A 24,974-nucleotide genomic window follows, 5' to 3' on the forward strand; every position below is an offset into this window, starting at 1 on the left:
TCTGAGTGGATTTCTACCAAATTGGTGTAAAACATCATTGGGAGAGGGCAATCATACATTATATAAATGAGGCAGTTGTAACCCCACAAAGGAACACATATCACATGGACACTCCTGTTAGATCCTTTATATATAACAGTTCAATTGTCAGATGACGTTTAAGGGCCATGGCCCTGTTGTTTAGAATCCTCAGATATATGTTGGTGTACAACATACATGTATATTTGTAATAATTTTTTATTTTCACATAAAGGGGGTTGAAATACACTGTTTAGCAGATTATAAGTTAATAATTGGTGGCTGAATTTAAAAAAAAAATGTAATTGGTTACTATCATTTAAATTCAAAGCATTTTAAAGCAATTCTTGCAGAGAATGGCTGTTAAAAGAATAAATGTGACGTGAACCAGAAAAGTTGGTAGATTTGATATGTACCTTCTTGTTTTACTTTTAAGGCAGAGAAAGAATTGAGGAAAGGGAAGGAGGATTCTGAAAAGAAAGCTGCTGGTTAACCACACAGTCACACAAAGGTATAAACAATAACCTGCTAACTGTATGATAATTACACCATAGCCTACAGATACTGTAAGTTTTAGTTTTTACTGACACTTCATTCTTCACCAGTGGACTTTCCCTAAACTGTGTAAGGGAGATAATCCACTGTATCATATGGTAGTTTTATGTAGTTTGACAGGTGAAATTTGACTTTATTTTTTTTTCATGCAGCATTTTTTATATGCACAATAATCTGTTCAGAACCATGATTAGATTAATACAATCTTGTATCTTGATAGAGAGTCACCCTAATTTATTATAAGTAGTCTGTCAGCAATTCCATTCTAGGGCACATCTCAAAAACAGTAAGGGCAGATGTTTTCAAACTTCACATGCTTTTAGCCTTATTGATACAGAAATGTGAAATATGGGTTTGTTTTCAAGATCAAGGTTACTGTTGTGATAAATAGAATATGTGGCCTTTCTGATCTATTTTGTATTTGTTCTAATATGTGTCCAGTCTCTAATAAAGGTCTCACACAACTAAATATTTCACTATATGTTATTACCAAGGACTCAATCCCCGCAATTGCTCATTTAAAGTTCAAATGATGTGAAATTTATATATCAAATTAAAGTTTGAAGATTTTACTACCTGAAAAATAATGTAAATGGCATATAAGAGCACACCAATACATTGTACATGTACTTGGAAGACAGTAACCCTGATCATGGTTTTGACCAAAACATTGTCAACACAGAGGCAACTGTCACAATTGCCTTGAATTCCTCAAACCCCAGGATCTGTGGGGTATTTGCAGAAATACACCTGTAATCAAATTTGAGTCAGAATTAAACAAGGTAACAAAGTTGACCAAGCATCAAGGTTGCATGGTTATAGCTAGGTCAAATCACCAGGTCAAGGTCAAATTTTGTACCTTAATTTTTCACTGATAATAATTTTGTTATAACAATATAAAAGGAGTCATCTGATCTTTCAAGGTTACTTGGTCAAAGGTCAAGGTCAAATTTTGTAACCTTATTTTCGCTTATGAACATTTTGTTATGACATCGTGAAGCAATGTTTGTCAGAATTCAAAAGGAGTCAATTGACAAAGATAAATTCACTTGGTCTGATTATTGGTTCCAAAGCTCAAGGATCGATGATTATGGGAGATAAATAGCCATATGACAGTCAGGCCCTTGTTAACCTGTCATCATTCTCATTATCACTATATTTGGAGAAGTACTGAATGGATCAAATCCAATACAGTAGGCAAGATGTTATCTATGTAAACCAAAGATCTGTAGATTAATGACTAATTATTTTGTCATTCCGGTGTCATTAATTTGCGCAAAGGCAAGAAAATTAGGGTCTCACATCTCTGGGCTTTTAACTGTACAATAAAAATCCTCTCATCTGTCTGTCCAGATTTTGACTTTAGCATTATTGCTTCAAGGTCACCAGATCCATAGGTCAAGTGTTCAAAGATCAAGGTCATATTTTCGTCTCTGAATTAGTTTGTTATAACATTATGTAATTGAAAAGATAAAGATCTTCAGGTGAGAAGTCAATGTCACATTTATGTACCTTTTCATTGTTTTCTTTTAATTTGCCCCATTTTTGTTTTGCCATATGTAACTGGGGCATAACCTCTGACATGGTATAATGAAGCTTTTAAGGTTACATACATGGGAGGCCAAGGCGGTGTGTCATGAACCACTTTAGGGATACATACATGGGAGGCCAAGGCAATGTGTTATGAACCACTTTAGGGATACATACATGGGAGGCCAAGGCGGTGTGTTATGAACCACTTTAGGGAGACATACATGGGAGGCCAAGGCAATGTGTTATGAACCACTTTAGGGATACATACATGGGAGGCCAAGGCGGTGTGTCATGAACCACTTTAGGGATACATACATGGGAGGCCAAGAGAGTGTGTCATGAACCACTTTAGGGATACATACATGGGAGGCCAAGGCGGTGTGTTATGAACCACTTTAGGGATACATACATGGGAGGCCAAGAGAGTGTGTCATGAACCACTTTAGGGATACATACATGGGAGGCCAAGGCGGTGTGTCATGAACCGCTTTAGGGATACATACATGGGAGGCCAAGACAGTGTGTCATGAACCACTTTAGGGATACATATGTGAGAGGCCAAGGCAGTGTGTCATGAACCACTTTAGGGATACATACATGGGAGGCCAAGACAGTGTGTCATGAACCACTTTAGGGATACATATGTGAGAGGCCAAGACAGTGTGTCATGAACCACTTTAGGGATACATACATGGGAGGCCAAGACAGTGTGTCATGAACCACTTTAGGGATACATACATGGCAGGCCAAGACAGTGTGTCATGAACCACTTTAGGGATACATACATGGCAGGCCAAGACAGTGTGTCATGAACCACTTTATGGATACATATGTGGGAGGCCAAGACAGTGTGTCATGAACCACTTTAGGGATACATAGTTTGGAGGCCCATGTGCCTCTTGTTTGGTAAGAGGTCAGTAATAGGACTGTTTAAAAATATTTTAATCTAATCTATACTTACAGTAGTATCATTTATTTTCATTTTGAAAGTTTTTGGGAGCAGTTTTGAAAAGTGCTAATGCCTGCTTCATTGTTATACAGTGTGGTTTTGATAATAATGATCATTTTCATTTTTAGCTCACCTGGACCGAAGGTCCGGTGAGCTTATGCCATGGTGCGGCGTCCGTCGTCTGTCGTCCGTCGTCCGTCGTCCGTCAACATTTGCTTCAAATCGCTACTAGTCAAAAAGTTCTTATTGGATTTTGACCAAATTTGGTTAGAAACATCCTTGGCAGAATGGGATCAGATTTTGCATAAATGGTGACTCTGACCCCCAAGGGGCCTGAGGGGCGGGGCCCAATAGGGGAAATTGAGGCAATTCCTTTAAATCGCTACTAGTCATAAAGTTATGAATGGATTTGAACCCAATTTGGTCAGAAACATCCTTGGGGGAAGGGGAACAGATTTTGCATAAATGGTTACTCTGACCCCCAAGGGGCCAAAGGGGTGGGGCCTAATAGGGAAATAGAGGTAATTCCTTCAAATCGCTACTAGTCATAAAGTTATGAAAGGATTTGAACCCAATTTGGTCAGAAACATTCTTGGGGGAAGGGGAACAGATTTTGCATAAATGGTGACTCTGACCCCCGAGGGGCCTGAGGGGTGGGGCCCCATATGGGAAATAGAGGTAATTCCTTTAAATCACTACTAGTCATAAATTTATGAATGCATCTTCATTATTTCTTTAAAGCAGTTGGGATACACACGCTATAACCATATATAGCATTGTTTGAGGTTAACAAACAAAAGGAATTGAACATGAACATTATTTTGACATTTGGTCAAATCCAACCAGGTGAGCGATACAGGCCCCATGGGCCTCTTGTTACTGACAATATTCCGGATATTTGAATTACCGGTAAGAATAAAAAAAAATAAAACTTCTTTATTGGTAACCTGTCAGGTTCTGGTGCCCAGAGAATTCGGCTGTACCGAGTTTACCGAGGAGCAACACCCCTATAACTTGATCAACAGATGAGGTACGAGATACAAGGCAGACCACACCCACTGGGAAAGGAATGTGTGTATTTCTTATTTCTGAGCTCCATCATCAGGTGGTGAAGGGTTGTTCACTCGTCTTCATCTGTGGTCTGTAATCCAAATTATCTCTATTCCATTAAGGGGCCATGATAGCTCAGTCAGTATCACTGTCAGGTTTATGTTTCTTAGAAAGCTTGGGCCGGTCTGTGCTGTTATGGTTTTGTCCTTGGGCAATATAATTTACCTGAATTGCTCTGTATGATATGGGAAAGGTCTCCTATATGTTGTTTTAGTGAGGTAGTCACCAGCTACTACAAGGAGACCCCACCTCAAAATGATCCTGGTTGTTTATGAAGAGATAAATGGAGTATATTACAATGATGCTCTAAATTAGTATTGTGCCAACTGAAGATTCGATATAATTACATTGTCATAGTTTGTGTACCTCAGTCTGTTAAAATGTCAGTGTGCAAAAAATGTGCATATATACAATGTATACAGTATGCATGAAATTAACTAACTGATGGATCTACATGTGAGTCTCGAGTCCTGTATTAATGAAATTTTGATGGGACAGAATTTCTGGAAATAGTTTAATCTAAAATCACTGTTGAATTCCATTCTTGCTGTTTCCATGAGATGTTGTTTTATGAGAGACATAAATCTGTAAATATTTTTTAGCAGCTTTGATTTGATGGATAGTGAAACACTGCAGGCTTGGGTTGATTTAGATACTGAGAATGAGAGTAAATGTGATGAGTTAGATTGGCTTGATTATGATATTGATACCCAGGTACATAGCAATCTAAGGGAGACAACTCCTCGGCAAAGTAGATAGGAAAATCAAACCTGCAGCCAGATTCTCTCCTTAAAAAATGTGTGAAATATTAAATGTAAAGAGAAATTATACATTTAAAATTCATATTGTGTTTATGATATTCCAGTTACGAGTGTTGTGGTTAAACTGAAGTGTGAAAGTACCAATGATAAATATTCTTCTGTCATAATTGTGTTCACTTCACTTTATAGTTGAGGTACAATTGGGATTGTGGCCCCCCCCTTGAAAATTAAATGAACTGAGACATTTTCTTCTTTACTCAACAGCTAGTCTTCACTGGTGAGAATTATCAGCTGCCATGGATGTACTAGACCTGATTGTGATCAGAGGTATCAAAAGTATTCAGATATCAGACTCCATTGGAATCTGGTACATTTGCCATCCATCACTTACTTCTCTGGGCAATGTGTTTTCCGCTCGCCCCACTGGAATCAACTTAAATGCCATCTCAGTCAGAGGAACCATCTGTCTGCAGAGGAAGGGAGTTTTCATAGTGTACGGTACAACACAAAATTCATAGACCCAAGGGGTAAACTGATGCCCATAGTAAGGGTTTCAGTATGGCCGTATGTAGGGAGGAGGCCAGTGTCTGCCGTCGAGTGATGACACCTATAGGTCAGTGCTCACCTCGCGGACAGTTACTGTGGCCCGGGACCATGAGGAGATGGTACCTCTTGGTCGTGGCCAGGTGGTTATTTAGGACCAGGTCCATTGGCTTCATGGTGGTGCTTTGGGTTGAAACTGATTCATTAATTGTTTTTTTGATAATGATTTCAGTCCAAACTAAATGTATATTCATCTGAGTGAATTGATGAATATAATTGTAGTAATTAATTTGTATCTTCATCTGTATTATTGGTAAATTATTGGATTGTTAAGCAAATACCAACTGGGAAATTGATGTGTTTATTTTACTTTTAAGATTATTGTATTTTTTAATGAGTTACCAAACTCTTGTGGTTAAGTAATTGCTCCAATTTGCCAGAGTTTTTCCTATAGTATAGTATATTGTATGGTTCTAGTGTGATTATCAATGCTGTTATATATGTTATCAATGGTTTTTTGAAGATATTTTTGAGCTACAACCATGTACATGTAATTAGATATTTAGAACAAGTTACTTATGGCTGTTGTAAAATGTTGTGCGGTATGACCTTTGTACACTGTAAGTCTATTTTTAGGTAGATTTGCACTTATTTAGCTTAGACAATTTTAATTCAGTTATTGCCAAATGTTAGAATATTTGTCTTAAGGAGAGAGGAATGTGAAAGTATCATTGTGTATTTATGCTTCATATTACACCATGTTTCAGCCTTCATATTTCTTTGTACTTAAGTGTTTTGAGTGGCTTTCATGGCAATATGCATGTCCAGATTGCCGCGATCTGCCTATTGAACTCTGTGATTTTCTATAGTCAGACAGCCTTACTCAAAGTTTTTGCTCGACTGGTATGACTCGCCTCGCTCTTCCTCTCTATGGATTTAATGTTCGATAGGGTAATTATCATGTAGAGTCAGTTGTTAAACAACCTAGGATAAATTAGTCGAGTTAAGTTATTATCAAGTTTAGGCATAGATTAGTGTTGTCGTGACTATAGGGTTTTAATACCGAGTTTAGTTTGTTGTCTGTTCCATAGGAGTATGCATAGTAGCCATTCGTTATACAGTTAGGTGTGTGAAAGATGTACGTGTGTGGGTGAAATACATGTATGTGTGTTGAATTTACTGTGACTTCTTATTGAAAAGTACTTTACACTTGTTGAATCAATAAATTATACTTTGATCTTTATATCCGAGTCTGTGTTTCATTTGTCATATACTTCCCATCACCAAATTCTAAGACTCCAATGGGTCCCGAGATCCCAGAGCCTGGGTTAGTTTTTATCACAGAAACTGTTCCTTTTACATATCATTTTGCATAGTAAATGGTATAGTACATTAACTATCCAACATGTCATATGTAGATAAATATTAAGATTTTAATGAATATCAGTGTGTAGGACAGTGATGGTGATGATATATTCAGGAGCGACCTAATCAAGGACCAGCTTGGAAAATTCCAGCTCTATATAGACACGGCAAACTTCCTAAAACAGAACGACATTCTACCCCAGTAGCAGTCACAGATCATGGCTGAAGATGTTCGACCAAAGACTGGGTACACAAGGAAGAACACAAACAATACATGTACAACACCCCTTCAGGTATATGTTGTATGAAAATAAGAACTTGGTGACTTAGAAGTTTATAACAAGCAGAGATTTACAGGTATCACTCTGTCCGACAAACAAACCACATCAAAACAATATCAAACTTTCTAAACACCTATCTTGTCATCATGGTATGAATAAAGGGAGACAACTCACTTATCCAAATCTATGATAATGTTTTTAGCATAATATTCAGTGAATTGTTTTAATCAATCATTATTTTACGTGATAACAAACACAAACAGCAAACCCCTGAAATTGCAAAAAGGCCCTAAAACACATAAATAAAATTTAACACAATCAGTTGTATATTACTACTGGAAATCTACATTATGTATTATTACAATGTTATTTTAACTTGCATAAATATATATTATTAATACACAAACTGTACTAAAACATAAACTAGAATAGCCGTCACCAAAGGGTCAGGACAACACACAGTCGTTCCCAAAGGGTCAGGACGACACACAGTCGTCACCAAAGGGTCAGGACGACACACAGTCATCTCGAAAGGGTCAAGAGGACACACAGTCGTCACCAAAGGGTCAGGACGACAGACAGCCGTCACCAAAGGGTCAGGACGACACATAGCCATCACCAAAGGGTCAGGACGACACAAAGCCGTCACTAAAGGTTCAGGACGACACACATTCGTCACCAAAGGGTCAGGACGACACACAGTCGTCACCAAAGAGTCAGGACGACACAGCCGTCACCAAAGGGTCAGGACGACACACGGTCGTCACCAAAGGGTCAGGACGACACACAGCCGTCACCAAAGGGTCAGGACGACACATAGCCGTCACCAAAGAGTCAGGACGACACACAGCCGTCACTAAAGGAAAAATGTGACATGGTAGAGATCTCTGTAGTAAACCATGGTATATTATTAAACGTTTAACAGTTTTATTCTTGGTATAATAGAATACAATATTGGCGTATCCCACGTATTTTTACTAAAAGTGGAACACACATTACCATTCTATGTTTTGTAATGCTGTATTCGACCGAATAAGTGCACTTTGTGATTACAGACATACAAACGGTGTGCACGGAATAAAACCTTGTATGAGAGAAAATTTTCCCTGTGAAATTCAGGCGGAAATAAAACTTTCGTTTTCGTTTTCGCACCCGGTACCGTTATGTAGCAAAAACAATCTAGAGTCTCTGGTCAAAAGACTGAATATTTTATTGTCAGTTCAGTGAAGTAAGAAACTATTTGCATGCTTCAATTATCACATCAATCCCCTTTTTCCTGAAAAAGGTCGGAGCACACTAAGAGGGGTTTACTGGAATCAGCTTGTCTGTCTGTCCGTCTATAGTCCGTCCTCCGTACTTTCTTCTTTTTTTGGAAAAACAATAAATGATATTTTTGAAACGTCATACAAATAATCATTGCAGGAATTCTTCAAGACCAAGGTATGCCAAGGTCATGAAGGTCATCGTTACTATTTTTAAACCTTTTAATGAAATAAGCCTGTGTATGGCAAAGCATCAAACGGTTTTCATCACATTTTGTGTAGTTGTTCCTTGTGTGAAGTTAACATGACTTAATGCTGTTCTCGTTTGCATCATGTACTTGAAAGGGGTTGAAAGTCAAGGTCGTTCAGGTCACCATACTATTTATGGAACTATCATATAAACTTAGCTTTACAGTAGATCTATTGGGGGAATGTGAATGGATCAAGAAGTTCATATAAATAAAATAAAACCGTAAGTACCCAGACACATATTTCTTTGCAATATAGGAGCAAAATAAGTGGAAAGACAAGGCACTCCAGCTTGGATCGAACTAAAGACCTCAGGTTCTGGAGGCTACTGGGCTAAAAGGATTTTTTGTAAAATACTCATATCTTTCATAATAGCATATACATGTACTATCGTAGCCGTTTTCTAATTCCTTTCATAAATTCGTCTCAGATTTATTGCAACCTTATGCAAAAACAATTATTCTAAAATTAACTTCAATTTTTCATGATTTTATTTTATAAGAAATCATCCTGGTTTCTCTAATTTCCAGGTCGATCGCATAATGCCCACAACCTATTCTTCTTTGTGAACCACGTCACTGCCTAGCCTGTGTGCTAATATCCTTTTATTTCGTGTATTTCATGTTGTATCGTCACACTATGGAAACCAATGGATAACATGTATTTGCTCCGTTTCCTACGGAAGCCGTGAGGGAATATTTTGACTTTCGACACTTGACTTCTGACTTTCGACTTTTGAGTAAATATTGCGGGAAAAGAAGCGCTTTTGAATAAATATCGTGGGAGAAGAAGCCATGTTTCCAATTTATTTCTTCAGAAGAGGAAAAGAAGCCGACACTGGTAAGTTAATTAACGTTTGAAACTGTGGATGCCGTGTTGAAAAAACTATTACGCCTTTCCAACATATTTGAATAAAATTCTTGAACATAGTCAGTACAAATCGTTTTAATGTAATTTCAAAAGGAGGTTCCGGACAGAATAACATTAAGTAGAACTGTTTCTAGGTTTGTGTTGGCTGATTTAAATTGGCTTTATACCGGGATAACGTATCCATCTATTAAAAAAATAAACTTCATGTACATTCATTTTGGTACACATTTGCAAAACGATCAGCTAGCCAGTTTGTTCAAAATGTGTTATTTTGTCACTGTGTATACAGATTTGTCTGTCCGAGGCGGCTGTTGGTCCAAACTATTTGTACTTAGAAACTTTGAACCAAATTGGTTGTGCGTGTGAAAGGTGATATGTTATAAATAGAAAGTGTAGGAAAGATATTAAAAAATACTATAATATTAAAATATATATATATATCTACATGTTTATACTTCACCGATTTCCTAATTCTGACGTCTGGTTCGGGATTACTCAAACTTTGCGTATACATTTTACTTATAAATCTAACAACTGCTGTATATAAATGATCAGTTTATCCTTTCCGGCCGCTTTTATCATTTCTTATATTATGACTTAAAATCGTTATAGATGTGTTTTTTGTGTACTCGTTCTGCATAAGATGTGTTTGTACGTGCGATATTGTTCCTTATCGTAACAAAATATATGTACTTATATCTACATGTATATATACTGTAATACAATAACTAAATTATCCTTTACAAACCGTAACTGGTAAGTTCAATACAACTAGTCACCATACAATCTTTCCGACTTTGAGGTGTACCCGGAATGATTTACAATAATTAGTTTGAATATTCACCATTTTATAAAAGAGAAAGTGCGAATGCCATAGCGACTTTCGTTTTAGAGAAATCGTACCCGTGTTCCTACAGCGACGATCCTGGATCTGTGACGTCAACACTGTCTATTCAGCCCTTATTATCTAAGAAAATCGAGTTGTCCCGTCATATATATAAGTTTTTATCTTGTTTTCAATGTATAGATGTTTATAAACGATAAGTTTATTCACCCACAGACATTTATCTCAACACTGACGTGTTGTTGATGAAGGAGAGGATAACACGTGTTGTGTATACATATGGATGTTGGAACTTGTCGGAGCTTGTGTCCTAAATCCAGTCTAGACCGAGTTTCGTCATGATGTCAGGGCCAGAGGAAACTCGGGCTACTCCCATTCCAACATCACATGCTACTACGACTTTCATTTTTAATCGGCATAGCCGTCTAATTTTGTTTTGGCCCCGGATATGACGCGACAGGTGGCGTTACTGGTCAAGATGAAGTATGTGATTGGTCATTGTAGCGATCAATGCAAAATGCAGATATGCAGTTAAAACGAAACAAAGTTAAGATTGATTGCAAGCTAAATAAGTGGATGTATCTTTTCAAATGACACATTAATAAAATCATATTCCCGATTCAAATGCAGTCTTATTATTACCAAAAATGATTCAAACTGATCTAATTTTGTGATCGGTGCTGAAACGCATTAGTTCGTTGATTTATTTCACCAGCAGTATTACATTATAACCACCAGCATTAAAACTGCAGTTTATCGTTTTTAAAGATATTTCTTGTAATATTTAACTGAGAGTCATGGGGTAAGAAAAATAAATTTAAAAAATGCAACAAATGTCTCGTGCTCGAGGGTAAAATCGCTTATACCCGTCAGCAGAAGCATTCTATACCTGTGTGTATTATTCAGTTTCTTCGTTTCTAAAGAACACATTATAGATGAAAACGAGATACTGATGTCAACTTACACTTCGCATGCTATATGCATTCACCCGTGCTAGTGCTTTTGTAAATGTAGCAAGTTATATCACTATAAAATATGGGATCATATACATATTTAGATAACTTGTTAGTTTGTTGTTCTAATTAATTGGATCGATTTGAATACCAATGTGTTTTTTCTTTAGTATTTTTTTTTTATACATCTTGATCTTAAAACTTGAAAATGTTGACAAATTAACAGAAAGCTATATTCATCTTCTATATCAACAGCGTCGCTTATATATACGTCCATTCTTACAGTATTTCGATATACAGTTTAAATATGGAGAGTATGAGCTAATAGACGTATTCTACACAAAGCAATTCTATAACATTTTGGTATCATGTATAGAATACTGCCAGGGTCGGTATATATTTACATAGATAATACTGTAGTGAGATTTCTACCACAATTCCCGGTATTATTCCACTCTCAAGCCATTGTATAAATGTGCCGACTGTTGGATAAATGTATGTTATATACCACTAGTGGAATATGACATTGCGGTCTTTTGATTGGTCAAGAATTCGAACTGTGACCCGATCTGCAATTGAAATTGACGTCATCAATAATCGAATGAAGTCACATCACCGGGTCCCGGACGTCATCGGTACACTTTATTTGCATACGCGAAATTATAGTTGGCCACGTTTTCCTTTGAAACAGGTCACACGACTCGTAAGTTATTTTTTAAAAGTTGCAAAAGACACTCGCTATAGCTCGTGTCGTTTGTAACTTTTAAGAAATAATTTACTCGTGTGAAATATATTTCATATCCAACAATCACTCGTTGTATAACCTCTTTATCATCTACTAAATGTCTATACAGATTGCATTTTGAGGAATTCTCTATTAATTTAAACACATCTTGCTGTGCATCATGGCAAGTCTACAGAGACATTTAAATACTTGGCTTTGGCACATGTATAAATCCTCTATGCACGAACCCCATACCTCGAATACGTAACACAATATACTGGATATCTACAACGTATTTATTTTTCTTTATTTTGTATGTATCCTTGTATCTGTATTACCCTGTCTGATAACTACAATGTATTTAGGTTTCTGTATTTTGTACGTATCATTGTATCTTTATCACACTGTCTGATAACTACAATGTATTTAGGTTTCTGTATTTCGTATGTATCCTTGTATCTGTATTACCCTGTCTGATAACTACAATGTATTTAGGTTTCTGTATTTCGTATGTATCCTTGTATCTGTATTACCCTGTCTGATAACTACAATGTATTTAGGTTTCTGTATTTTGTACGTATCATTGTATCTTTATCACACTGTCTGATAACTACAATGTATTTAGGTTTCTGTATTTCGTATGTATCCTTGTATCTGTATTATCCTGACTGTAGGCCTATGTTACATCGATACATGTAAACTACCTATTTGCCAGTCGAAAATTAAAATCAACGCCAACAAGTTGATCTGCGAGGCACGACAGATTTTTTTCCTGGTTAAATATGAAAGATACAGAAGCTCAAATTTTGCAGGGTGGTAATAAATACAAAAACCCACTTATATGGAATTAAGAAAAAAAAGTTATTTTCTTTGTGTCCACAGAGACATATGTCTCTGGTGTCCAGAATTAACATTAACCAGAGAGTTGTAGATTATCAGATATACAAGTCTCTGATTAAACGTAGGAAAAAATGGGAACTTAAATATGACCTATGCTAATATTGAGACCTTTAGTTGAAATTACAAACCAACCATTGTCCCTAGAACTTGTACCTTGACAAGTATGTTTCTACTATCCCAAACTAATACCAGAGACATATATACAGACTCTCTATATATGTCTCTGCTAATACTAAGAATACATAGCTGAGCCTACGAGACGGGCCTTACTTCCAATCCTATTCCCCGAGGAAACACTACATGTCCAACATTACAGAACCTACATAACTGTGGAGGCAAACAGTACTAATATCTTAATATTACCTCATGACTGCGTAATTAACTCCAGCCCAAAGCTGGCGTGTTTTAAAGTCCAACCCACCACTCTGTTTTCAGAGCGTAGCTGAAGTAAACCTACGAAAATAATGTAAACATGCCGAGCTCGCTCAGTTTTCCGAGCGTATCATATTCTAAGAGAGCCTAACAGTGTACATTAGTCCGCTCTGTTTTCAGAGCATAAGTGTCTAAACTAGCTCCATTATTCTCAGTCGCTCTGTTTTCAAAGAGTCAGGAAATGCTGCGGAAACCAACCGCAGCTCGCCAATTCTCGGCAGAAGGCACAATTTCACACACGTGTTCGACTTTTATACCCGTGACCTTGTGACCGCAGTGAACCTATAGGGCGAGAAAGTCTCGTAATGGCGTCACTTCCGGTGCACGTGCTGGATATAAACAAACCAGCGTGTAGTTAAGTCGTACGCTGGTAGACTATAGAAACCGGCTATGCTTTGTTTTGTGGCTGACTGTAACCACCAGAGTTTGAGGGAAACTTGCAGTTTCTTTCGTTTCCCGAAGGATTTGCTGCAGCAGTGGGGAAAATTGTGCAGGTACGTCATTAATTTTAACGCTATAATCTCCTGTCATTGACATGACTGTGAATGTGATGACATCAATACGGTATGTGGTCCATGTTGTGTATGGAACATCATTATTAAAAAAAAAATTAAAGAAGAATATTACTGATTTTATGGTATAGTTACATTTACTACGTATAATTAAAACACCAAAATCCAAATCGATTAATACAACATGCAACGTTCAACACCGTGGGGGTAGATGAGAGTATTATCAGCTGATTATTGTACATGTACTGTAGTATATTGTCACAGGCCTAGGCCGATATCTGTTTTTCTGTCACTAAATCGCTGACTCTCTTGGTGATATCTTTTATTGGCTGACCCACAAAAGTTATCTTACTGCGTCCTCCAGGTAATTTTATAAGGATGTATTAGCACAGGGACATGTCTATTAATAGTCTTATATTATAATTCATATATAAAAAAGTCCAGAATACAATTGTATCTATGTATATAGCAACAATTTAGTGTATTACCACAAACTTTAATACACATAAAGGCTATATTTAATTTAAAGTCTGTGTTATTTACAAGTAGAAATTTGGATATTTATGTGATACATGTATATCTTTACATGATGTAAAAGAGACAAGAGGATTAATTGATTATATTTGTTCATAGGAGAAAAGACAGGGGGCCAACATCAGCTGATAGGATCTGCAGCTGTCATTTCAAGGATACAAAGAAGGAAAATGGTCCAACACTTTTCCCATGGAATCAAGGACGGTACTTTGACTTCAAGGATCCAAATGAACTTTCAAGGTAATCATATACATTGTGTATTGATACTGTTATAATGTTTTAGTATTATTGATATTAATGAAAGTGTACATTATGTCATTAATGAAAGATATCAGCTTGTAAGAGATACAATTAAATTTATAAAAGCAGCACCAGACTGTCATGTACAATTAGAGAGTAATATAGTTATGTAGCTTGAAATTAAATATACATTTGTCATTTTAATATCAATACCTATGCTGAATTCTAATTATAATTTGAACCGCTGAAATTAATGTTTGGTTCAATAAACAGGAAATCCAAAAAGTCTGTCGTACCCCTGGAAAATGTACTTGTACATGAAAGTTCAATATCTCAGGAGGAGAAAACTTCAGAGGGTATGAGGGTTGAGGATGGAGTTTCCACAGATCTAGAGGCATTTGGAAAGACTTTCAACCAGGACCATGAATATGTGCGTCCATTAAAATCAATGTTAGAAGAAATCAAGGTAAGGAAATAAGTCAAACCTAAGTTTGTCATCTCAAAGTCATTAAAAAGAGACCCTGCATATTTGAGGTATAACCAAGTACATTTTATATAAATTTTGTTGGAACTGAATATTCATTTTTACTTATGCATTATCTTTTAAGTATTTAAGTTCAAGGTAACAAATTAATGTTTGATTTATATAAAATTTTCATACTTTTTGAATATTCATAAAATATAAAATAAAGTTTCATAGCTAATGTATTTCTAAAATGATTATAATGAATTAAAATTATTGCATTGAAGGATCTGGAAAAGCAAGTGGCTGATCTGACAACAGAAATATCTGTCTTAAAAGCTAACACAGTCAAGAAACAGCCCTTTTCAGTTGCTAAGGTCATCCATGATGAAAAAAAGGTATGCTTCATCATTGATCATTGGTAATAACATATCAAGTTCCATCAGTATGATTCAACTCTTATAATTTCCTGAAAGGATGCAGAGATGGTCCTGACTAAGTGTTTTTCTTTTTCTTGGGCAATCATTTGACCCTGTAAGTAATTACAGCTCTAACCAAAAAAGAAAGGTTATGAAGTTACCTTGCCTTACACCAAATATTGATTGGTTATACAGATATTTTTCATTTACTACTGTGTTTTGTTCTTATACCGGGATTACTTGCCAACATTTTTATTGAAATCAGTCATGTGTGAAATTCCAAGATTGTTTCATGAACCAAAAACAATTCTTTTTCGCTTTGCATGAAATTTCATGAAACAATTTCAAAAATATCTCAGAACCTTTATCACTTGAACAATCATCATTTGGTTTTAAACTGTATACCATATATCTTGTCCTTCACACAAAATCACCGAACCATAACAGATTTTGGTCTGCATTTAAGCTTCCTTAAGCAGAATTCTACTTCAACATTTGACCCCTCATTTACTATTCACTAAAACCTGATATAGCTTCCGCAGTTTCAAACCTTGATAACCTTTTCCTTATCTTTTAAGCCAAGCATTATGATCTATTGATGTCAGATGACTGTTAGTGCTCATGGGCCTTTTGCTTTTTAGATGCTGATGTACACATCCCTGAAAGCAGACATGTTTGCTGTCATCGACACAACTCTTCAGCGGTTTCCACTTACATATGTAGATGGATGGACTCCTGGCACTTTTTCTAGGACAGACCAGCTGTTTATGACACTGATGAAATTAAAGCTGAACCTCCCACTTCTTGACATTGCTGAGAGATTCTGCACCAGCAAGACAACTGTACATAACATTTTGATAACTCACATATTTGCTATGCATGAAGTTTTCTTTGAGGGCATGATTGAGAACAAAATTCCTTCTCTCCTCAAGTGCAAGTCATCCATGCCCTCCAGTTTTGGGGATTTTAATTGTTGTCGTCTTGTCATTGATGCCACAGAAGTGACACAGGATGTCCCTGGACAGGACATGTTTGCTCAGTCCCATACCTACAGTTCATACAAGAACAGACACACTGTGAAGTCTGTTACTGGTGTTGCCCCTAATGGTGCTGTAGTGTATGTTAGCAAACTGTACCCAGGAAGCACCTCTGATGTTGCTATAGTTGATCATAGTAAAATGTTATCCCAGTTGAAACCAGGTGACATGATCTTAGCAGACAAAGGATTTACTATTCACCCTCTCCTTCCTTCAGGAGTGCACCTTAACATTCCTCCTTTCTTGAAAGACAAGGGTCAGTACACACCAGCAGAGGTGCAGTTGTGCAGAAAAATTGCCAGGTCTCGCATTCATGTAGAGAGAGTAAATGAAAGAATTAAGAATTTTGAAATATTATCTCATATTCCACAGCAGTTTAGACATATTAGCACCAAAATTTTCCAAGTATGTTCAATTCTAGTCAATTTCCAAGATCCAATGATTGCAGAGATTGCTGACAACTACAGTCAGGACCAGTAATTCTTTATTTACTGAACATGCACAACAACAAAACAATCTGTTTACAATTCTTAATTATGAATTCAATTTTATCAAAAATTGTGATGTACATGACTGACCAAATATATACAATATTTGTGTACTACTATTGAGATTTGTTGTAATTTTGCTGATGGACATTTCATTCCTACAGATTCTTGTAAACAAGATATCTAGTCATAATTGGCACAATATATATCATTTGATTAATATACTCTGTGTTTACTATTTGACAACCCCAGATTTTTTTTAGTAGCACAAAGAGAGATAACAGGGTAATCACTACATTGTGTACAATAAATATGTTGACAGTTTAGTGAGTCACTGGTGAATCAAATTAACCACTTTAGAAAAATAAAAGTCCTTCAATTCAGCAATGTTTGGGGTCCAATTACTGTCCTGGAGAATCCTGACAATGGCAATGTCCTTTGTCGTCCAAACTACAAAATCACAGGCAGACTTGTTCATGATATGTAGCTGTCCTTGAACCTGGTCATAGTACTTGTGGTTCTCTTTAAGCCGGTACAATTGTTTTCCCTCATGTGCTTGGTATTCTGCAATAATTAGCATTGATAATAAAGAGTAGATCAACATTTTTGAAATTAAGCTAACTTATATAAGCTAATCCTTGTGCATGTTTTAATTCTCTGGCCTGATGCCAGACTTATAAATACAATCAGAACATCCAAGTCTTATGTTTAAAGAGCCTGAGGAACTAATCCAGCTAATCAAGTTCCTTCAATTCCCCTCTCCTAATCATTTGCGTACACTTGTAAAGATCATTGATACCCATTACAATATATCATCACATCAGTTTGAACCAAGTGTGAATGAAATTAATCTAAGGACTTTTTGGGCATAGCGCAATATAACAATACTTGGTCAGGACCATCACAGGGTCATTTCATAAGTTTGAAATATGTTTTTTCAAAATGGTGGCCATCTTGGATTTTGGACCGACTGAAAAATTAATGATGGAAGGGTAAACATTTATACTTTATGTAAATCATTATCAATAAATATTCTTTTTTTACCTAAATAAAAATCTTTGATTGATCCAATGGCTTCTGAGATGGTCATATTCCTGGCACTGAATGGGCACTTAATTTCTAAAATCTCAGGCTTTAACCTCATGCCTTCAAGAATATCTGTCAGCTCTGCCACCTGATGACAGTAATTATGAGTTGCGGCACGGCGAATGATACCATCTGGGCTTGCTCCCAATACACCGCTTTCATGAAGCCACACTCCTGCAAACACGTGAATTTACAAATGAATAATGCTATTATTCATAACCATAAGTTGTGTGCTTAGAAGTATTTACTATGTTTCGATAATCACCAGTTCTTTGTTTTACATACCTGTTTCCTCCACAACTGCATCTCCGTAGGAACAGTATTTTTCCCTGGCAACAGCTTCACTACTGGTTCCCCACAATATTGCATCCTTTGTGGCTAGGTTGTATGAAGCAAATATTTGCTTAAATAATGATGGTGGAAATCTTGAAAAAAAAATGGTAACAGTGTTTCAAAACAATGACACTCTGTATGTATTAGCAATATCAATTTAAAGAATGGAAACAATTATTTTACATGTATATTACTATACTTGTACTGTGTGATGGTACATGTCACCAGCCCATGCAACTAAGATGTGTATTGAATTTGAAATTCATTTAATTTCAGAAGCAAATTACCTTTTCCTTCGAATAGCAGCAAGAACCAGGCCAAAATTTGATGCTGTCAAACGATTCTTTCGAACCAATGCCCATAAATGATTAGTCCTCTGTCCTGTGGTCAGTTTTGCAACCTGTAAAAAGTCAAAGTCAAATTAACATTCTATGGATATTTTTCAAGTTTAAAAACCATAAAAGATTTCTAATTTCTTTCTTCTAGGGAAAGGGTTCTATAAATATATTGTAGAAAATTTTCACTAGAAACAGTATCAGAAAATATTTTGTACAGAAGTTTTGTTGGCAATGATTTCACTTTACTTATAGTCACTCATATACATACACTGTATGTATTTCTTGACTATATATTTACCTCCTCTATCTGCTCCTTTGATACTGTAAGGTTTGTCCTCAGCCATTGCACTTTATCAGTTGCATTTGTGTAGGCCTCCACTAAAAAAAGGTCTTCTACACAGGGAATGTCCAGTTTAGGTGTTGGTGGCTCATCAGACACTATCCAGTGTATAGCTGAAGTTATGTAGATAACCCAATTTATATTGATAATAAATTAGAAATAATATATTTCATATATATCATTTTGATACTGTCTACTCTCAGTATTAATATATGGTTGTATCTTATTATATTATATCTATAGTTTCATATAGTGCAATCTTATATTAAATTTAAAATACTGTATAATTAAAATGAAGTGAATCTGTATTTATATATATATATATATATGGAAAAATTAAAAAAATGACTCAGACAACATCTAACGTTTTCGTCCGGTCTAGGGGACTCTTCAGACTGTTTATTTTCAATTGCACCATGACGTCATAATGATCATGACGTCATAATAACAACGTTAGATGTTGTCTGAGTCATTTTTTTAATTTTTCCATATATTTTCTTACACAAGGACTACTATTATTTTTTCTCTCTCTATATATATAAATATAGCATTTTGATACTGTGTGCTGTCATTTTCAACAGTATGGTTAAATACCATGATCATGTATTCATATATTTCATGCAGTGCAATCTAATACAAACTGTTTATAAACTAGTACATGTATAGATAAATGTATAGCTAGTATATATGTAATCAAACATAAACATCCAATGGTTGAAGAAAACAAACAATTTCAAATGAAACAATGAGTATGATTTGTTTACAAACTGAAATATAAATGTAAAATTTTAAATGCAAATAATCAATAAAAATAATGCAGCAACTCAAGAAATAAATGTAAACCATGAATTCAACTGAATCATTGAAATCAACCTGAAAATCGACCAAGGTCATTCAGCCTTTCCCTCAAAAATGCAATGTCACTGTCATGTACGGGTCTTGATGTTGCCCTAAAACATCATGGAATTATTTGTTTGTAAATTTATACTTTATCAATATTGAGAAATCTATTAAGATATTTGGAGTTATTCTAAATATATACCTGTAATTGGCTAGTTTTGGTGGTGGTGGAAATAATTCATCCATTGTAAGGGTTTTCTTGGGAGGTGCACTTTTTGGATGCTGGATCCAAGATGCCTTGACATCTGTCTTGCTAACATTCTTGTAGCTGAATGTGAAAAAATAAAATAATCAATTAACAATTGTGTTGGTTAATATTTATATAATTAAAGAAAAAAGCTAAGGCACAATATCTGTCGTCAAGTTAATCTTAATTTTGATTTGTTGATTATTATTTGTTTATTTACCTAGACATTTTTACATCATACAATGAAGTGTCTGGGGAAAGGCAGCTACAGTCCATGATGCAAAAATATTCTCAATCTATTTAATTTCACTTATGTTCATTATTATTATTATTCTTAATATTTAACAAACTCAATTTAACTTTAATCATATGTCATATATACTTAATTCTTATGTCAGACATTTCATTATATTTCACACATTTTACATATATGCACCCACATACATGTATGTCATATATAAGTGGTACATACATGATACATTGTACATGTTGAGTGTATTCACTTAACTTAATTATTACATATTAATATATGTTATTTTACTATCAATATCTTATATTCAAACAAAGTTCACTTTTTGATAATTTCCATACCCATATAATAAAAGCGAGGCTTTGTGATGACATTTATCCTGACCATTGACACAATCACAAATGCTGTTGCTGATGGTAAAATTATCCCCTAGCGTGATCTGAAATTACAAAAAAAAAATCAATATAGACATAATCAAATAAATAAGCTTAAATTAAATCTACTGGAAATATTATATCCCATTTTGGTACATCTTACAAGTGGCTTTGGCTTATAGAGCTCATCAGAACTTTGAATAAGATAGGTCTTGGTGTACTGTACTCCGCCTAACGAGTAGGCTAGGCTAGATATTGATGAATATTGGGTAACACTTTTATTTAATAGGGATTGATTATGAAGTGAACTATTTTTCATCTTGGGGTAATGGGTAGATTAACTACCTTGCTACCTGGTATGTAAACTCACGTTTACGTGGTAACTCCTATCTCTCATGCTGGCCTGTACTCTTCCTTGTACATGGCACTGCTCAGGATCGTATACAAATTTAAGAACGTGATCAGATTTCACAGCTACCTCTGACTTCTGATGGAGCTTCTTTGTCCCGGACACAAAATTCATCCAATAAAGTATGGAAAGTGCCATTTTCAGGGGGAAATGGTATTTCCTATATGCCGTCGCCAAGGACGCTTCGGTTTGTTTATATCCAGTGGCGAAGGTCACGTCAAATCTCGCGAACTCTCGGACTTCCGCTTTCTCGCCCTATAATATGAGACTCAGCGACTGGCTCCGTCGCCAGAGCCTCGACCAATAACAGCACTCGATACATGCTGAGCACGGCCCATCTCCAAAGATGGCCGCAATTACATCCCGAAGCAGACACATGTCAAACAAGACACGATATCCCTCCGAAAACCCTAGGCTGAACCCCCTCGAGTACTGCTAACATCGCGACTAAGGGTACGTACACATAGTAAGAGCCACTTGAATCACTTGCCAAAAAACGTCCGATTATCTTAAGCTACTTTACCGACCAAGTGGCAGACGACGAGAATTCCGTCTATACTATAGGGACTCCAGTTAAAAATTTAAAAAATTACAAAAAATTATGAAAACTGCTTATATAGATAAAGAAAGTCATCCAAAGTCAACAATAAATATTTTCTTGGATTGTTTGACTGTAGATTAATTACAATTTGCAATTTAATCAATGTGTTATTAACTGGGTCACGATCAACAAGGGGGATAACTCAAATATAACGAGAAGCTTTCATAGAGTATTCGTAACGGAAGGGAAATAACTCCTACAGTATAGTCTGTTTCTCTGGTGCTGAACAAATAAATTCAAAACTGTTTTTTATCGTTACTTAAGTGTTAAAAGTAAGGTCAATACAGTACATGAGGCAGCATAATATGATCAATTATGTTCGTATATCATGAGTTGTTTGTTATAAATACTTCACGCCAATTTACAACAAAAATGTTTATGTAAATACATTTTTCTGGAAAAGGCTATACCACGAAGGGAGGTAACAGTTAGTGTGATTTTATTAAAATATTAATCGCCTTTCTCCGCTGCCATTTAGAAGCTTGAAAAATTCACTTAAAATACCTTGATATATGAGCTTTCATTTAGCATATAGACTTTTATCGACCACAAATATTTTCTTGTTCAAAAAAACAAAAAATTCAAACGAACATACCACTCTCAGGTACGGGATATTGGCGATCAATACGTTTTACGGATGAAAGAACAAGTATTTCACTTAACCTGAGAAACGAGAAAATACCTTATAAGTCATAGATAACTGGTGACATCCTTCCTTACTGTGACACTAAGCATCAAGGCTTATTTCAAATATACTTCAAATAACATGTGCTCGGACCAACTGTCATGGCGAATTTAGACATTACAGTTACCTCCCTTTTCACGCCATCTAGCGATAACTGAAGTCCCTATATACTACAATATACTATAGGCCTACCAAATGATATCTTTGAAAATACTGCTTTTTATAAAAAAAAAATTCAGACGGTGTCATGTCATATTTGGGAATTTCTGCTAAGTAATCTGTAGGACCAATTATCTTTTTTTTGCAAAGTTCGACTCCTCATGACCTAGAATATCACTGAAAATAAACATAAAATTCTTTACTTTTATGTACAGAAGCTCAAAATTTTAGAGGGTGGTAATGACATAGTGGCCACATTTGTACGAGTTATTCCCCTTCACGGTAATTCTTTTATGTAGTGAGGTACATTTGGAGTTTCAGATAAACTACTTGGAATATATGAACTGCGCAGATGTTTTGTGATTATGTGAACTGACAATGTAAAAGCGAGTTCCTCCAACCTCTCATTCACTACACGCCTTGGAAAGTTGACGTGGCAGCGAAAGAAAACATGAATAACTTAGGTATAATTGTAATTAAGTTAGATACACTCCTTTTTGGAACGCCAAATTAACATGTTTAATCATGTCCCACAAGTATTTTAAATGTGTGGGTTTTTTCCTTGAAATTATGAACAAACAATGTCTGACAATTATGCACACAGTTTATTCAACCTAAACAGACACACACAGAGACAGTGACCTGAAATAAAAAGAACAATACATGTACCTAGAATACATACGGACACGTGTAAACGATGCCGATAATTACATTATTTAATACTGAATGCATTAAATATTCATTTAGGTATATGTTTATATTATATTCTATTTCATTTCATAGGTACACTTTTAACAATATACATTATTTTTACACTAGCTTTGACCCTATGGAGCCCGACCATGTGTTGTTAGATATTTTAACATTACGGGCAAGATATTTAAAATGCAAATATGTAAGTTTAATGTATTTTATCTATATCATATTGCTAAAACATATTAAATAATGTATTTATAATATTTTAAGTTAAATAAACTTACCTTGAAGCACTGTGGCCGTAAAGCACACAGGCTTATACAGGACATGTATGTGGGTGCAGGGTCTATAGCCGTTGTGGCTGCACTCACCTGGGCAAGGCCCAGGTAAGGTTTTCCACGTGCACAGGTATAGGGTCATGCAGGGTCAAAGTGACACACTCAACCAATCCTTGCGCTCACCTTTCATACGTCACAATAACAACTATATACACAGGTACATAGGACATTATATGACACAGGGACTTGTACAAACATTATACACAATACACTGTACAAGTATCTATATACACCTTACATTTACAGCTGTTGGTCAGACTATTATTAAAGTTTGACCACCTTGACATTCTCCCCTGCAAAGGAAAATGACTCCTGGCATTTAAACTAATATCAACCATAATGGTTGAATCTACTAATAATATAAAAGAATGAGCAGCTAATTATCTGATATTCAATTGATTGGGACAATCCCTACCTACAAGGCATAAAAGATAACTGCTCATATAACACTATAGAAAGAAAAATCTAAAATTAAAAACCTGTATAAATTGAAATTATCACCTTGGCCAGTGTCCCAAGGTAATATAATTACATATACTACAACTACTTAGAGGAATTTCAGATTTTCTACTCTGCCATGTGGAACAAAGCTTTCCTGATGTGAATATTAATCTTTTACTTGATAACTGAATGTAAATTACAATTATGCTACAGTTTCTACTTACTTAATGGTAAACCATAAAATAATACACACAAGTAGCTGTAGAGATTAAATATTAATTTCACAATTTGAAGTAAACTTTGTCCACCACGACATTCTCCCACTGCTCTGAGTATCTAGACGTAGACCTCAGCTCCAGAATTGGACGGTACCAGGGTTCCCATGAGCCATTCTCCATGCAAGTTAGGAGATTTACAGACTCACCTGGGCCTTGCAGCTGGTATCGAGTCTTGTGTCTGACCTTCACTGCCTGTAGTGTTGGAATTTCGACACACACCCTTCTTACCCTGTTTTGGAGATCCCCTGAACCAACAGTATTTGATTGCACTGGCTGTCGTGACTCAGCAACATTGCGTCTGGGTCCCCTAGCAGAGGAGAATACCCCGTGGTCTCATGATTTGTTGCATTGTATGCATGAACAAAAGGAGCCACATAGGATTTCCAACTGGATTTTTGTTCTTCCTCCATAGTACCTAAAATTTTCAACAGGGTTTGGTTGAACTGTTGACCATGCCATTGCCCATAGGATGGTAAGGGGTAGTTCTGGTTTTCCATCAGCTATTCAATTTAATTGC

At 35.8% G+C, this 24,974-nt stretch overlaps 2 protein-coding genes and 2 long non-coding RNA genes across 4 annotated transcripts; 2 read left to right on the plus strand and 2 right to left on the minus strand.

The window, feature by feature from the left end:
* The first annotated feature begins 454 nt into the window (after positions 1 to 454).
* Positions 455 to 6,712, plus strand: LOC117318940. The gene is made up of 2 exons (XR_004530506.1): positions 455 to 529; positions 5,191 to 6,712. It is a non-coding gene; the product is annotated as an uncharacterized LOC117318940 (long non-coding RNA).
* Positions 6,713 to 14,492: 7,780 nt separating this feature from the next.
* Positions 14,493 to 17,097, plus strand: LOC117318942. Its single transcript, XM_033873870.1, has 4 exons — positions 14,493 to 14,635; positions 14,909 to 15,101; positions 15,386 to 15,496; positions 16,159 to 17,097. The coding sequence occupies exons 2-4, from the start codon at positions 14,994 to 14,996 to the stop codon at positions 17,032 to 17,034; spliced, it is 1,095 nt and encodes a 364-aa protein (XP_033729761.1). The 5' UTR covers positions 14,493 to 14,635; positions 14,909 to 14,993; the 3' UTR covers positions 17,035 to 17,097.
* Positions 17,098 to 17,303: 206 nt separating this feature from the next.
* LOC117318941 lies at positions 17,304 to 20,225 on the minus strand. Its single transcript, XM_033873868.1, has 7 exons — positions 20,182 to 20,225; positions 20,013 to 20,089; positions 19,098 to 19,252; positions 18,749 to 18,861; positions 18,414 to 18,553; positions 18,087 to 18,302; positions 17,304 to 17,606 (listed from the first exon to the last, which is right to left on the minus strand). Exons 1-7 carry the CDS (start codon positions 20,223 to 20,225, stop codon positions 17,374 to 17,376), a joined length of 978 nt encoding a protein of 325 aa, XP_033729759.1. The 3' UTR covers positions 17,304 to 17,373.
* A 63-nt stretch (positions 20,226 to 20,288) lies between these two features.
* Positions 20,289 to 21,265, minus strand: LOC117318943. Its single transcript, XR_004530507.1, has 3 exons — positions 21,196 to 21,265; positions 20,818 to 20,915; positions 20,289 to 20,307 (listed from the first exon to the last, which is right to left on the minus strand). It is a non-coding gene; the product is annotated as an uncharacterized LOC117318943 (long non-coding RNA).
* Between the last annotated feature and the right edge of the window lie 3,709 nt (positions 21,266 to 24,974).

The sequence above is a fragment of the Pecten maximus genome, unplaced genomic scaffold, assembly GCF_902652985.1.
Source record: "Pecten maximus unplaced genomic scaffold, xPecMax1.1, whole genome shotgun sequence".
NCBI classification, from domain to species: Eukaryota; Metazoa; Mollusca; class Bivalvia; order Pectinida; family Pectinidae; genus Pecten; species Pecten maximus.

Bases quoted from the DNA above. Each gene is read 5' to 3' on its own strand.
- LOC117318941 (XM_033873868.1), bottom strand. From the start codon at position 20,225: ATGGATGAATTATTTCCACCACCACCAAAACTAGCCAATTACAG. The intron at 18,303-18,413 runs GTATGTAAAACA...ACGTGTTTGCAG, and splicing joins TGCAGTTGTGGAGGAAACAG to GAGTGTGGCTTCATGAAAGC. The intron at 17,607-18,086 runs GTAAAAAAAGAA...TAATTATTGCAG, and splicing joins AATCAAAGATTTTTATTTAG to AATACCAAGCACATGAGGGA.
- LOC117318942 (XM_033873870.1), top strand. From the start codon at position 14,994: ATGAGGGTTGAGGATGGAGTTTCCACAGATCTAGAGGCATTTGGAAAG. The intron at 15,102-15,385 runs GTAAGGAAATAA...ATTGCATTGAAG, and splicing joins CAATGTTAGAAGAAATCAAG to GATCTGGAAAAGCAAGTGGC. The intron at 15,497-16,158 runs GTATGCTTCATC...TTTGCTTTTTAG, and splicing joins TCATCCATGATGAAAAAAAG to ATGCTGATGTACACATCCCT.